The sequence below is a fragment of the Varroa jacobsoni genome, unplaced genomic scaffold, assembly GCF_002532875.2.
Source record: "Varroa jacobsoni isolate VJ856 unplaced genomic scaffold, vjacob_1.0 contig00438, whole genome shotgun sequence".
Lineage (NCBI taxonomy): Eukaryota > Metazoa > Arthropoda > Arachnida > Mesostigmata > Varroidae > Varroa > Varroa jacobsoni.
In genome coordinates this window covers 141,632-154,803 of record NW_019214467.1, presented here as the reverse complement: position 1 = coordinate 154,803, position 13,172 = coordinate 141,632, and the positions used below count along the sequence as shown (strand labels likewise).

At 42.9% G+C, this 13,172-nt stretch overlaps 1 protein-coding gene and 1 long non-coding RNA gene across 5 annotated transcripts; one reads left to right on the top strand and one right to left on the bottom strand.

The window, feature by feature from the left end:
- Positions 1–543: 543 nt before the first annotated feature.
- LOC111271231 (uncharacterized) lies at positions 544–11,367 on the bottom strand. 3 transcript variants are annotated; one of them, XM_022851904.2, is made up of 2 exons: positions 9,781–11,334; positions 544–3,787 (listed from the first exon to the last, which is right to left on the bottom strand). In XM_022851904.2, the coding sequence occupies exon 2, from the start codon at positions 3,510–3,512 to the stop codon at positions 1,830–1,832; it is 1,683 nt and encodes a 560-aa protein (XP_022707639.1). In that variant the 5' UTR covers positions 3,513–3,787; positions 9,781–11,334; the 3' UTR covers positions 544–1,829. The 3 variants fall into 3 exon arrangements, 2 of the variants coding, with proteins under 2 accessions (XP_022707639.1, XP_022707640.1); XM_022851905.2 differs by having other exon boundaries at positions 9,926–11,334; XR_002686756.2 differs by lacking the exon at positions 544–3,787 and adding an exon at positions 7,343–9,404 and having other exon boundaries at positions 9,781–11,367.
- LOC147752021 (uncharacterized) lies at positions 2,348–7,712 on the top strand. 2 transcript variants are annotated; one of them, XR_015315244.1, is made up of 3 exons: positions 2,348–2,437; positions 6,602–6,662; positions 7,624–7,712. It is a non-coding gene; the product is annotated as an uncharacterized LOC147752021 (long non-coding RNA). The 2 variants fall into 2 exon arrangements; XR_015315243.1 differs by having other exon boundaries at positions 2,351–2,437; positions 6,536–6,662.
- Positions 11,368–13,172: the final 1,805 nt, after the last annotated feature.

Below are 13,172 nucleotides of genomic sequence, written 5' to 3'. Positions count from 1 at the left end.
GTGTGTCCATTGTGTTGAAATATTTTATTGATGTGAAAAAACTAAGTTTTTTTTTATAGAACTACTAACTTTAAGTTAACCGTAACTAGGCTACTGCGCTCTAAAATACTAAGCGAGCCCATCCTGATAGCTACGTTCGGTTTTGATGAATGGAAAGTGTCAAATTATAGCCGACAGACTATAATTTATAAAAATATATTAAAAAAACTTTGCCTAATGTTTACTTTTTTTTAGGACTAAACTTCACCGGTATGCAGGTAGATTTATGTGCTTCTGTAACAACAGTACAAATTGCTGAAGTATTAATATAATTGGGTTGTTGCTTTTTAAATAACCAATATAAATAATTAAAATTTGGACAAGATGTTATACCTTTTCCTTTATGGTAAACATATGATCTGGAAGCAGAATTTTTAAGATTGTCTCTACTGGGTAACACGCTAGTACTAATGTGCAATACATTTACATTGTATAACGTAAATATACTGGAAAACATCAACGAGTAGAAGTCATAAGAGATTCACCGATTAAGAAAACCGCCTATAAAATTAATCATTATATATCTATTATTTATATATCGTCTTTATTCATTTATATATTTGCTTTGTACAGGCCTATATACTGATCCCAAAATGCACCGGGATACATTCGTTAGTCGATATGCACTTCGTCTCCTGCGCTTTCTTTCCTGATATCTTCGTCACACGTATATACTTCTATATATACTCGTAATAAATTGTGTTTACACAGTGCTTAGAATAACCTCCATGACCCTTGTTTCTTTTCCCGTCCTGCGAAGCTTCCAGACTTGCACAGAGAACTTTTCGTATCTCGGTAACCCATGACAAATGAAAGAATATCGCTTCTTGTTCACCTCGCTTTTGGCAAATCACAAAATAGGAATGTCATTGCTATTTGCTCCTTACCACACATACACAAAAATTGCACAGGCACACACGCACATACATCACTCAATAATAATACAGTAGGACATCCTAGGTCACATATTAATTAGCTTTGTTTTCCTGTACAAATAGCCACACTTGAAAGTAGCAGAAGTAGTCCTACTAGACAAACAGATAATAGTCTAAATTTTCGCATTCTACAGTACTTTTGTGATAACGGTATTACGTTGCCCGCAGCCACAATAATAAGTTATTACCACCGTTCTGATTATTTTCCATAACCACACTATATTGTATATTATATTACTGCTATAAGACAATAGAGAAGTTGAAGAATACGCTGTCAGCGTATTTTTCAACTATAACAATAATGACTCACAAACAGAAAACGAAAATGACAGTTTCGTTTTAACTACTGCATCTTCGCTTTGTCTACGATATACATGACTCATGACCCAGCTAGAGACAACAAATAGCCCTTAAGACTATAGACGTTCAGTTTGTATCCTATTCGGCTACTAGTGGCTTGTGCGTCTTAGAAAATAGATGTTTTTAATCAAAACATAACTTAGTTTTAACATTGCCGAGTTGTGTTTATAAACTTCTTCTGTCTATCTCGACAGATGCAGGCTTTGAACATAAAGTGTACGCCATATCCAGGCCTGTAAATTAGCGCGGTCACGACTATTCACAAACGTTTTCAGGTTATGAAATATACATTTCTACAACAGCATCTATTTATTGACGCTGCTGCCTTCAGCCACCAAGCCAACTCCCTTGAACTATTTTCTGTCGCTATTAGAGTGGTTGATACGATGATGAATCTGATGGTTAACACTAGCAATAATTTAATTATATATATATATATATCGGGACTGAGTTGAATATTTTAGGAAACGGCGAAGGTCAGCGGTGCAGATCAGATCAGTATGAACTGCTCGCTTGAGCAGCCTCATGTTGCGCTGCTCTGACCAGTCGCTGCATTCGTTCGAGCTGGGCCGCGACGTTGCTCACGAAACTTTCGCTAACTACTGAAGCTTGACTTTCCTCCTCTCCGCCGCACTCGAGTTCCGTCCCGGCGTCATCTTGCGTCGAGAGAGTCTGTGCGTCCTCAACCTGATTCGCCATGTTAAGTGCCTTCACTGCTCGCTTTAGATGGCCCTTGGCATGCTTATTGAGGCTTTGTCTTGATGCCGTGCGATAGCTGCACAACGTGCACGCAAACGGCTTCTCACCGCTATGACTCCGATAGTGCTCGCGCAGCCGGTCACGCCGAGCTGTCACGTAGCCACACTCGTTACAAGTGTACGTTTTGTTTGGTTTTTCGTGTATGTTTTTGATGTGGCGTTTCAGGGCGCCTTTGATGCCAAACTGCATTCCGCATATCTCACAGTGAAAATCCTTCGACTTGATGTGAACTAGCCGAATGTGATCGCGCAAGTGGCCGCGTTGTGTGCCCCGGTAATCACAAAGGTGGCACGCAAACGGCTTCTCGCCCGAATGCGTCAGCTTGTGTATGCGAAGACATTTTGGTGAGTCAGTTTTATAGTCACATTGATCACATTCGCAAAACTTGATTCCTTTGTGCCGCATCACGTGTCGTTCAAACAGCGGAGCGTCTCGCGTTCGATAGGTACAGCCTTCTTCCGGACATACGAGCACCTTGTTAAGTTCAGGATGAGCATTTCGTGAATGGCGCCGAGCTAGATCAGCTCGTCGGAAGGTTTTTGGACAAAACTGACATTTAACTAGGGTGCCTTCTGGACATGTGTGCGCCTTCATTTCACTAATGTCGGACGTTGTGAAGCCGCACTGACATGACGTCGGCGCTATCTCGCCAATAGGAACAACACCTTCTTGCAGGATACATTCCGGCGAGAAATCCATTCCTGGTCCTTCCCCATCGTCCTCATCGCCGCCGTCGTCGTCGTCTTCATGGTCCACAGCGTCGACATTGTCAACGTCTCCAGCTGGCCCGTCACTTTGTTCACTCCGTCGGTCATCAGTTTCGTCCTTTGGTCCTCCTTCTGTCGTAGAAGTCGATGCCTGGCTGGCGTCCTCTCCTGTTTCTTTGGCGGTACTGCCCGAAACGATTGTCAATGATGGACCCTGGAATAGGTCTGCACGTGGCCTCCCTATACTAACAGTACGCTCACCGCTGGATTGTGATACTGCGGGCTGAAGTTCGGCTTCGATTTCAGGCTTGAGTCGAAACCGCTCGTTTCGGTGATTTCGATGCCTGATAGGCTTACCGCCATTCTGAACAATTTGCCTTTCAATGGTGACGGCTAAATCAAGCATGCGAACAGCAGATGTCTGCCGACCGTTGTTTGTCCATCGAGGATTCGATGGTGTAGGAAGGATTTCTGCAGGCTCCACAAGTGGGAGCATTTTGGCTGCTAACAGTTCACGGGTAGTCGGTGTTGGAGGACCACTGTCGAACAATACCGGCGACATTGTGTCCGGCAGTTGTGCTAATGCAAGTGGCATCGGAATATTTTCAAGAGGGTTCGGGTTCAGATTTTTATAAAGCCCAACATCAACCGGAGTCATGCTCTCGTGCCTTTCTGTCTGTTCTTCCTTGATCGTCAGTGTTTCGTTCGACATCTTAATTTTAATACCGTTTTACAATTATCTAAACCACCAACCCCAGCGGATTCATCTGACCCGTTTATGTGGGGTGTGTAAACCGTCCTGCTGTTATCCTCTCGAACTGGACGGCCCACTCATGTTGGCGAAGTGAAGTCGTCAGACGAAATGTGGTTGCATGGTTTGTTGAGCGTCGAATTATCTCATGTACGCACAATACCACAAGTACACGATTCTTAACTAATGGCCATAGAATACACGAGTTTTAAATCAGCATTTTACCGACGAGAACCCTGCAAAGTGACAAAGACCACAAAAGTTAAAAGGCATGTCATTAGCCAAATACAGCCGTTTAGGTAGGAATTACGCATACATGACATAGAGTCTTCAGAATTTCATTGGAACTACTCTATCCAATGTCCTTCAACAAATTGAATCAAAAAAATTTGAGCTAAAAGGTGTCAGCTGAAACGAAATGTACCTTAGTACATCAGAAACTGCTGTAAGCCTACACTTGATTGCACAAGGCGTCCTTAATAAGAAAAAAAAATACGTCCTGTTAGTCAATTGTGTACCCGTTCTAAAAATTTCTATACACAGAGTGCGAGAAGTTGTGAGATTCGTTTAGGGATTGCAAGGAATATCTCCATGATCAATATTAAACTTGTTTATGCAAACTCTATTATGACTAAAAGTCCGCTGGAAAAAACTATTGCTTATTATCCTAAACTATTTTGCCTCTAAATATACACTATACGTTGGCGTTTTATTTTTTTAAGAAAATCTACTTCCGAATTGTTTTTTCGGTCCCTTGACTCAGAAGAATATCGATATGAGCTACGATACTCTCTCTCATTTTGTCTTTATGGCCTTAATAAAGAGGAACTCAGTAATAAGAGTTGAATTCTCTTTAAAAGTAAACATTTTCTATAATTTTCTCAAATATGTAGCTCTCTGCATAAGTGCTAGAAATTCCTGAAGCAACTGACGCTGAGACATCTCCAACACTGATTTTTTAGCTGTTCTATGAATGAACTGTACTAATACTATATAAGTGCAGTGGCATACTCAGCTAAGGAACGCACTTTTCCGTGAAGATCATATAACGATAATATCGATGCCTATCAATTTAGCTAATTAACATCGTATCTTGGTTACCACCACAAAACCTTTTGATGGCAGGCTGCTGACGGCTCAAGTAATTAAATTACGTTAGTATGAGCCGTAGCATGTAGCTTAAAAATATATGCTTATACTTCACTTCGATCGAGTCCTGCTGGATTATGTAGGGCAGTTTGTTGAAGATAACAGACGCACTACCCACGTGAAGATGTCGTTCGTAAGAAGATAATCACCCATCACTCTACTCTGTCACTGTCTAATTGCCAGTACTGCTGGAAGAATAGGACATTCGCAGAAAGCTTGCTTGCCATGAGCATCTATGCTTTGAATCTACAGTGACTAAAGAAGTGCGAAAGTAAATACGCTGCTTAAAAAAAATGTAGGAATATTATTTCTCTTTGGATGATGAAAACCTGGGTCACTTGCCAGTTATAGTCATTCAGGCGGGTAGTATCAATCAATATGACGACGTTGTCATTAAACGATACATTCAATTGACAATAGTTGTCGACAGACGATTTTTGTATCTGCATAATTGCAATCAGTAGGAGAAATAGCTAATAACAATCCATACAAGCCAAGCCGATTGTACGCAGCTCCCGACGTTGAACAAATCCTTGCCTTCGTGATGCCCCAACGGTTCATTTTGCAGCAGCGGTGGTAACGACCGAAAAAGTCTAGTTGTTCCAGTAGACACGGTGTGTATAACACTGCTTCCATTGAGAACAACGTTGATTTCACAGTAAAACAGCGAACGTACAACGAAGGTCTGCGCCCCAACAACAGAGTAGCTAGAGATGCTTTAAGTAAGCCGCCGTTGAATTGTTCCCATTGCAGAATCGTAAAAGAAATGGCAGACGATCTATAAAATGTGTGATGATGACGAATCGTCTCCGATTCAATGCAAGCCGGCGGAAGCCGGGGAAAGATTTAACATGTTTTTCAGGAATGGTATCAAAAGACGCTACTTTTTTCGTCGACTCTCCGGTGTGCTATAACAAATATTCTAATACTGCCTGTTTTTATTTTTCCCCTGGTAGATGATGACCCCTTGCTAGCGTAGTCAGCGGAAGCGAGTTCAGTTTGCAACAACTTCCGCCGACGTATGTACAGTTCTGACGTCACCATAGCAGATTAAGTTCAGTGCACTAAAATCAATATTCTAAAAATTCGGATTATTGGTTGAAACATAACCCTTCCAAGCAAAATAGAATAGATAAATGCCGAAGAAAACTGTAAAGAAGCCGACTTACATACAGAAAGAACGACGCGTAATACCGAACGTTGTATTTGCACCAGTACTGTAGAGGGCAAATGAAGCCTCAACCTCAGCCTCAGCCTCCAAGAACAAGTCAATGTATACTTCTCTATATCATTGCTAATAGTAATGATCAAAGAAAGCTTGTTAAACGACCTGCCTAAATTTATCTAAGCTGAATTTTTGTGGGTTCGATAGAAAATTCCAGATGTAACTATAAGACTATTTGGAAGTCTGACAGATAGTCCCTGCAGCTACTTCTGAGTAAACTCAGATGAGACGAGTTAGACAGCAGCATAACATGTTCCCTTAACATCCATGGAACAATTTTCAAACCATATAACTCTACAGAATCTATTTTGCTCTAAAATTGTAACTCAACGAGAAGGTCTGACGCGCATATAGATTTAAATGACCCCAACAACATCTTGCTAGGCAGGTGTTAAACACAACTAGAGGTAGAGTTTGCTTTTAACCACAATTATTGCTTACTTTAATCAGTTTATATTGAGGAAAAGATCTATGAATGTACATATCTAGTGAATGTTATTTAATAATAATTGTTAATTGTCATCAGATCGTAGACGGAAAATAGCAAAGCACAGTCATACAAATCTTAAGCCTACGGTTTATTTTTGTGTTTCACCATTGTTGCCACAAGTGGGCAATATCGGCCGCAACCTACCGTCCCAATTTTTCTGAGTGGCTTTTCCTTTTATGCCTGCAGAAGTAACGGCGACTCATAGTAAATCATCCTTGCGACAAAATGATTCGGCTGAATACAAAAGGTAAGGAAACGTACGTTTCTAACTATTGTATTTATTTATAGCAATTAATTTGAAACAAAAGTTCCCTAATATGAATCATCGTCAAAAGAAATAGAGATTCACGGACATATAATCAGGATAACGATCTTGACAATGGTGTCGATAGTGGAATCAATACGAACACATTTGCAACAACTGAAGTGGTCTCATCACAAGCTAATTCTCCATAGCCCTCCCTTAATGTTAAACGTGACGTCTCCGTTTTGACCGTGCAAAATATCTTTCTCTAACGCTCCCTCTAGAGGTAGCTGTACATATTCATGTTTACCTCTCCCAGAGGTAAACATGTACGGCCCACAATAAGTTTAGACCAGGCGTAGAGGAAACAAGCACATTTGCTCAAAACCCAGCGAACTATCAGCGTCGAAAGTAATTTTTTCGCTTGTTCCCTTTATAAGTCGGTTGTATATGATTAGAAATAGCTTCGGAAGGTCTGCCAAAATACATCGCCTTTTTTCGAATCACAAACGCCTTGTAATAAGACATATGTGATAGTCTAGCGGTAACTCTGCTACTTTGATGATAATTTCTCTAAAGACAAGTTTCTATAAGAATTTCATATATATATATTTCTATAAGAATTTTAAAAAGTCAATACACCACACTTCATATATATTCTAGAAGAGTGATAAAGCGTGATGAATTTTATTCATCGATACATAGCCTAGTTATTTTATTATTATTATTATATTATGCCTAGGTCATATGGCACGCAGTGCGTCATCATAGATTTTGCGTCAGGACTATTTTTAATGGAGCAATTTACCTTGGCTGAACGTGATCGCACTATACTGATTTACAGTTGTTTTAAGTCTCGACATATCTCAGTAGATCAGTTCCTTGTTTATTACATACAACATCAATTCTTCCTCAGTCCTTATCCAAAACAATAATTTTCCCTTGGCTGTCTAAAATCTTTCAGGAACTTCGGCTCTCGAATCTCTTGTGACACTACTACGAAAACTGTGAGGTGTGTGCGGTTGACCTCATAAACACGCACCCTCAAATATAGCTGAAATATCGGTAACGTGTTCCATCTCATAGGGCAGAAACATCCTCATGTCTCAGCTTCGTCCCACTACGAACACACTTCTTGACAGAAAAAGCTCTAAAAAGATCTTTTGAGCAAATGCCCAGACTTAAACACATATGTAAAAATAAAACTTAAACATGGGTAAAAATGGTCTAGTTACTGACTTAACCATCACTAGGATTTGGCCGTCATTTGACAGAACCCAATGGTGAAGACGAGCCAAGGACGCCTGTCCGATTGGCTCCAGCACCTACCGACCACGTGAAGCACAAACACCCGCATGCCCACTACGCATGTGAACCGTAGACAGTGCTAATAAATGATTTTTCTTTTTCTAATGGTGATAAGATTTTACAAACCTGCACCTGTATACGCCTGTCTCGATATAAACAAATTAAGTCAAAAAGGCACCTGACATTGATTAGGTTGGCATTGAAGTCAACACAAGCAGAGTTACCGCGAAGATGTCCCCGATCAGCTTTTTGTCCTGAATGCGTTGCCCTTTTGTACCGCCTTTTATAACGCACACCTTGCCTCTCGGCCATTTCCAGGCAGATGTTAAGCAGTTCTACGAGCGATCTCCGTGCCTTTTGTGCGCCCAGTAAGCGTCTAAAGCGGCCCCAAACTGTGGACAACTTATACAGTCAAAGTAAGTTTGGTGTTTAAAAATACGCTGACTCCTGTGGTTTCAAACTGTTCTAAGGTTCGTTGTCTCACATGCCAAAAAGCAGTCCAGATGTTACCCTCGATATCTCCGCATAGGTGAAATGACAAATGACTACGTCAGTTATGACATTTATAAAAAGTAATCGCATCGTCATCATTGTAGGTTCCTGCTGGTATTTTTTTGGTTTATTTCACCGCATTTAATTTTCGCATAGGTGGGCGCAGGTGCCCAAAGGCACACAAATAACCGATTCTGGCCAGCCAATGCTAAATACTATTTGTTTTCAGTTAAAAAAAAGAATGCGAACGGCTTTGCATCTTTACGTATCGACCTATTATAAAGTGCAGTAAAGAGGTGTACTCGTCATACACAGGAGAAGATATAATATTCTTCCTTGTCCGCCTCCAGCAAAGATTAGTTGTATATCACCATACTATCAAATGGACAAATCGCACTAATGCTACACCAAGTTATAACTATAAACAACTCAATCATAAAAAGATATCGTTAAGCTAGCTCCATAGGTAAACAACATGCATTCTTTATATGGACGTATTTTGTATTGCACGAACAAGTTACCGAAAGGCAACAGGTTACTTGCGTAGCACTCGTAACGATATTTCTATATCGGTAGTTTGGCAGTGCTGTTACGCAACGTGTTCCTCCGAGGAACAACGGGGCTATACATATTATAACCATCTCCTTCTAGCTAACAAACCCTCCGCTGGGAATCGAGGACTTCCAATCGTTCGGACCTCCGGTGAACTTGACGCGTCTGGCCTAAACACGATGCTAGTCAGCAGTCCTCAGCCCTCCTTCTTTGTCTCGTTCTTATTGGCGATATGTGGAGATGTTAACCGTTGTGTTGACGGTATGCTCTGTACAGGAGCAGATCTCGCTAGCTAACCAGGAGCGAGCGAGGACGCTACCTATAGCCAAAGTGCGGTACGAGAGAAGCAGAGCGCCGATCGTAGCTATTTGGCTTTAATAATAAAGTCCCGAACTGCAAAGCAACAAAACCTTAGATCTGCGCCATCAAGATATATACTGCAATACAGGCAACGACCGTGACTGGTAATAATGGAACGATTAATCTACGGTGCTACTCGATATACCTCTCTTCCGCATGGTGATAGTAGTGGATTTTATTTCATCCTCCCTGCAGGTAAGCACTATTCCGAGCATTCCCATTCGCAACGTTCGACCTAACCGCCACCGCAGGAACTTGATTTTAGAGAGGCTAACTGTACGAAGACGAGCGAATGAAGGCGTCAACCCACAGCGTTAATAGTAAATAAACAAAAAAAAATCACCATGCTTTTGATTAAGAGACAAATCTTGACAGTACCATTGATTACTATTAGACCCCTCAAACGTACCTCGACTTCGTTGTCCTTTTCGTCTTCTCCAAGCTAGACATCGAAACAGTGACTAGTTATGACAGTAATCGATGTTCGAATTAATATTATAATAATTGTTAATGTTGGCTTTGCCGCTTTTATTTTGCAATTCTACTGGCCGCACCTTTCGCAGTAATTTTAGCGGGGGTAACCGAAGCACGGGACGGCTTGCTCACACGCGCATACGTACACTGACTATAGGCAGACCTATTTTATTCTATACGATTTTCTACACTGCTGTTCAGCACGGTTAATTTATTCACGCTAGTGGAACGGCAATCAGCGTCAACACTGCGATGGACACAAATGCACAGACGGGCCGCACACAAACGCTGGGAGCGCACATTTTAGGCGACAGTTACCAGCTAGCGACTCCCACTCCCTCCTTCTAGTTAACAGTAGTAACAGCTTGCGCTAGCGGTGAGTGCGGTCGCCATGCCAGTTGATTAACGGCAGTGACGATCGTAAAAATCTAAACATTTATAGTTGATTACGATTACGGCCATCAGAACTCGCTTGAGGCTGCTAACGCTACTCTCGTTGTTGTCGTCGTCGTCCGGACGACGTCGTTATTGTCCTCGTTGTCGTCGTCGTCGTCGTCGTCGTTGACGGCGGCGGCGCCTGCTGGCGCTTGCTCAGCGGCAATGGCGTTGTCGTTCTTGTTGCTGCCGTAGCCGCCGCGGATGACCACTACGGTTTTCCCACAGTTGACATCGGGACCCGATCGGGGCTGACTTATGATCAGCTTTTTTTTGCTGAAGTGTCTGTAGCAATAGTATGCCAGTTGAACTAATATTATGTACTTGCTGCGCATATGAGTGTGGCCCCGTGGTCCCTTGAAATTCTGTTGCTGTTATTACTACTGTCCACTTTCGTCATTTCTGCCAACAGCACAACTATAGCCGCCGGCATACTGTGATAGCTGCCCTGGCCGTCGTCGTAGGTAATCGTATGGCAAATACGAAGGCCGCTGCACTGTCGACGGAGAAAGAAGTGTTACGGAAAAGTTAGCCTTCACTTGTTCGGTATGTTGCAACTGCTGTTAACTACAGTTAGAGTCCGTACAACAATAACACACTATAATAGGTCAGCGCTCGGAGAGTGTTGTCGAAATTTTACTGTGGCTGTTTCTGCAATGGTCTGTCTGTTGTTGGGTAACAGCAGCAGCAGCAGCTGCAGTAGAGGCAGTGAGAGTGGCGGCGGCGGCGGCGGCGGCAGCGGCGGCGGCGGCGGCAGCAGCAGCAGCAGCGATCTTGTATCTGCTGTTATTGTCAGTTGTCTACTGTTCTGTCGTTGATTTGTTCGTTCGTTCCCTGCTTCGTTACCAGTCAGTCGTTTCCTGCCTCCTGCCTACGACTGCGAGCACCGGTAGGAGCAGCGGCAACGCCATCACCGCCGCTACTAATACCGCTGTCCGTCCGTCCATCCGTTTGCTTGCCTACGAACCAACCAACCAGTCAGTTACTCAGCCAAGGGTCTCTCAGCGCCGGCTGTCTGTGAAAGCGGCGGTGGCGGCGGTGATGGCGGTGGAGGGGAGAGGGGGGCTACTGGGATCGAACCTGCGCCGTGCGGGCTGGGCTCGCCGCGCCAGCACACAGACAAACGCAGTCAGCGCACCCGCGCAGTGTAGAGCCTCTCAACCACCGAGCTACAGCAGCCAGCTAGAGCTGCCATTTTGATAGGATAACAACGACCGCCGCGTCGGCTGGGCGGCAGCAGCAGCGCCCACAGCGCTCCCAATGTTACACCAGAACATAGCGCGCCTCTGCCGGAGAGACGACAGCGCCGCTAGCGGCTCGACCGTACACTAAGCGTGGCCAGCACAAAAAGACCGCTATACACGACTGACACAAAGAAAGGCGTACACTATCCTGCTGCAGCTGACAACGGCGACGACGGTGGCGACGGCACAACAATGACGAAGACGACGAGTGGAGTTGCCTCAATGCTCTGAAATCGGGATGAACGACGGGCACTTCTCACAACAAGAGCGCAGCCGGGACTGCTGTCATAGTTACGGCTAAAACTAAGCAACAAACACTGAACATCGCTAATGAGTGGCAGCTAGCAGCTTGTACGAAGCTGGTTGTACGAAGGCAACAAACAATAGATAGATAGTCACAATTACTCGTATGTATCCGGACGGCAAGACCAACGGTGATAAACGAGCCTAGTACTTCAACAATGCTCGCCTTTTAACAAGACAGCGGCAACAAGCGTTACTAGACGTACTCAGACGGGCGTGTCTCTGCCTACATAGCAGTAAATAGATCGTTCGACTCCCGATGAGCGACGTCTACCGCCTTCATAGCAGTCATAAAATATGGCTTTTAAGGGAAGATCTTGTGCAGAAAAAAAGGAGGGAGTGAAAATGCACGTCAATATTTAAGCTAGTAAGCATCGCAACACTTGGGAAAAAGCCAAGGCTAAGTAGAACCCAGAAAAAGCATAAGAATTTAAAAAAAAACAAAAAAGGTAAACATCAGAATACATAAAAATGCTTCATGTATAAAAGGCAAAACACCCACAAGGAACATAATAGGAAGACGAGTATTCAGTATCGAGAATGAAGAATAAAGGCTCGTCTTTTCCATCCACATATCCTTAGTCTCACAGCACGAACTGTGCTTCGCAACTGAATGAACACGATCCGGAAGAGCACCCAAAACTAATTCAATGGAGTGATAGTTACAGCTAGCGTTATGGTTAGTTCATGCGGCCCGTGTGTCCACGGCGCCATCAAGTGTCTGTACGAGTCAAATCAAGTACATCTTTACGAGGCAACAACGACATATTTCCTCCAATGCTAGAGCAGAAGACACCAGAATGCATAAGATTAAAAAATGTATACACTTGGCATTTCCTTTAGACACAACGGTTCTACAGGAAAATGTATCGCTTAGTAAATTTATAGCAGCTTCTACCAGATTAAGATCATTGGAGAACTTTGAAACTGTACTATTATGAACTGAAGTTTGGATGTTCGCCCGTTCAAAGCTCTGACGACGCAGAAAAACACTATTGTCAATTTGCGAGATTGTGCGAATCCGTAAATTTAATCCCAGATAAATAAAGGCTCTACTGGACAGCAGGCCGAGCTGCATTCACAACAATCTAACAATCCTAATTCTGTGCATATCGCGATATGCATGTTATAAAAGAAACACTTATTGAATCCACCTGTGACATTCTATAGAAACCACACCCTACAGATTCGCATATATGCTTAGCCACCCTTAATGGCTGCAAAACCTAAACAACAAAACTTTTTGAGTTTCCACTTTGAAATTTTCGTACCATACGGGGAAGTATCGTACCATAAAATGCCTTTTTTTGCACAAAAGAATCACTTTTCAATGTCTTTTTTTCAG

Excerpts from the sequence above, each read along its gene's own strand:
- LOC111271231 (XM_022851904.2), bottom strand. The coding sequence starts at position 3,512 with ATGTCGAACGAAACACTGACGATCAAGGAAGAACAGACAGAAAGGCAC.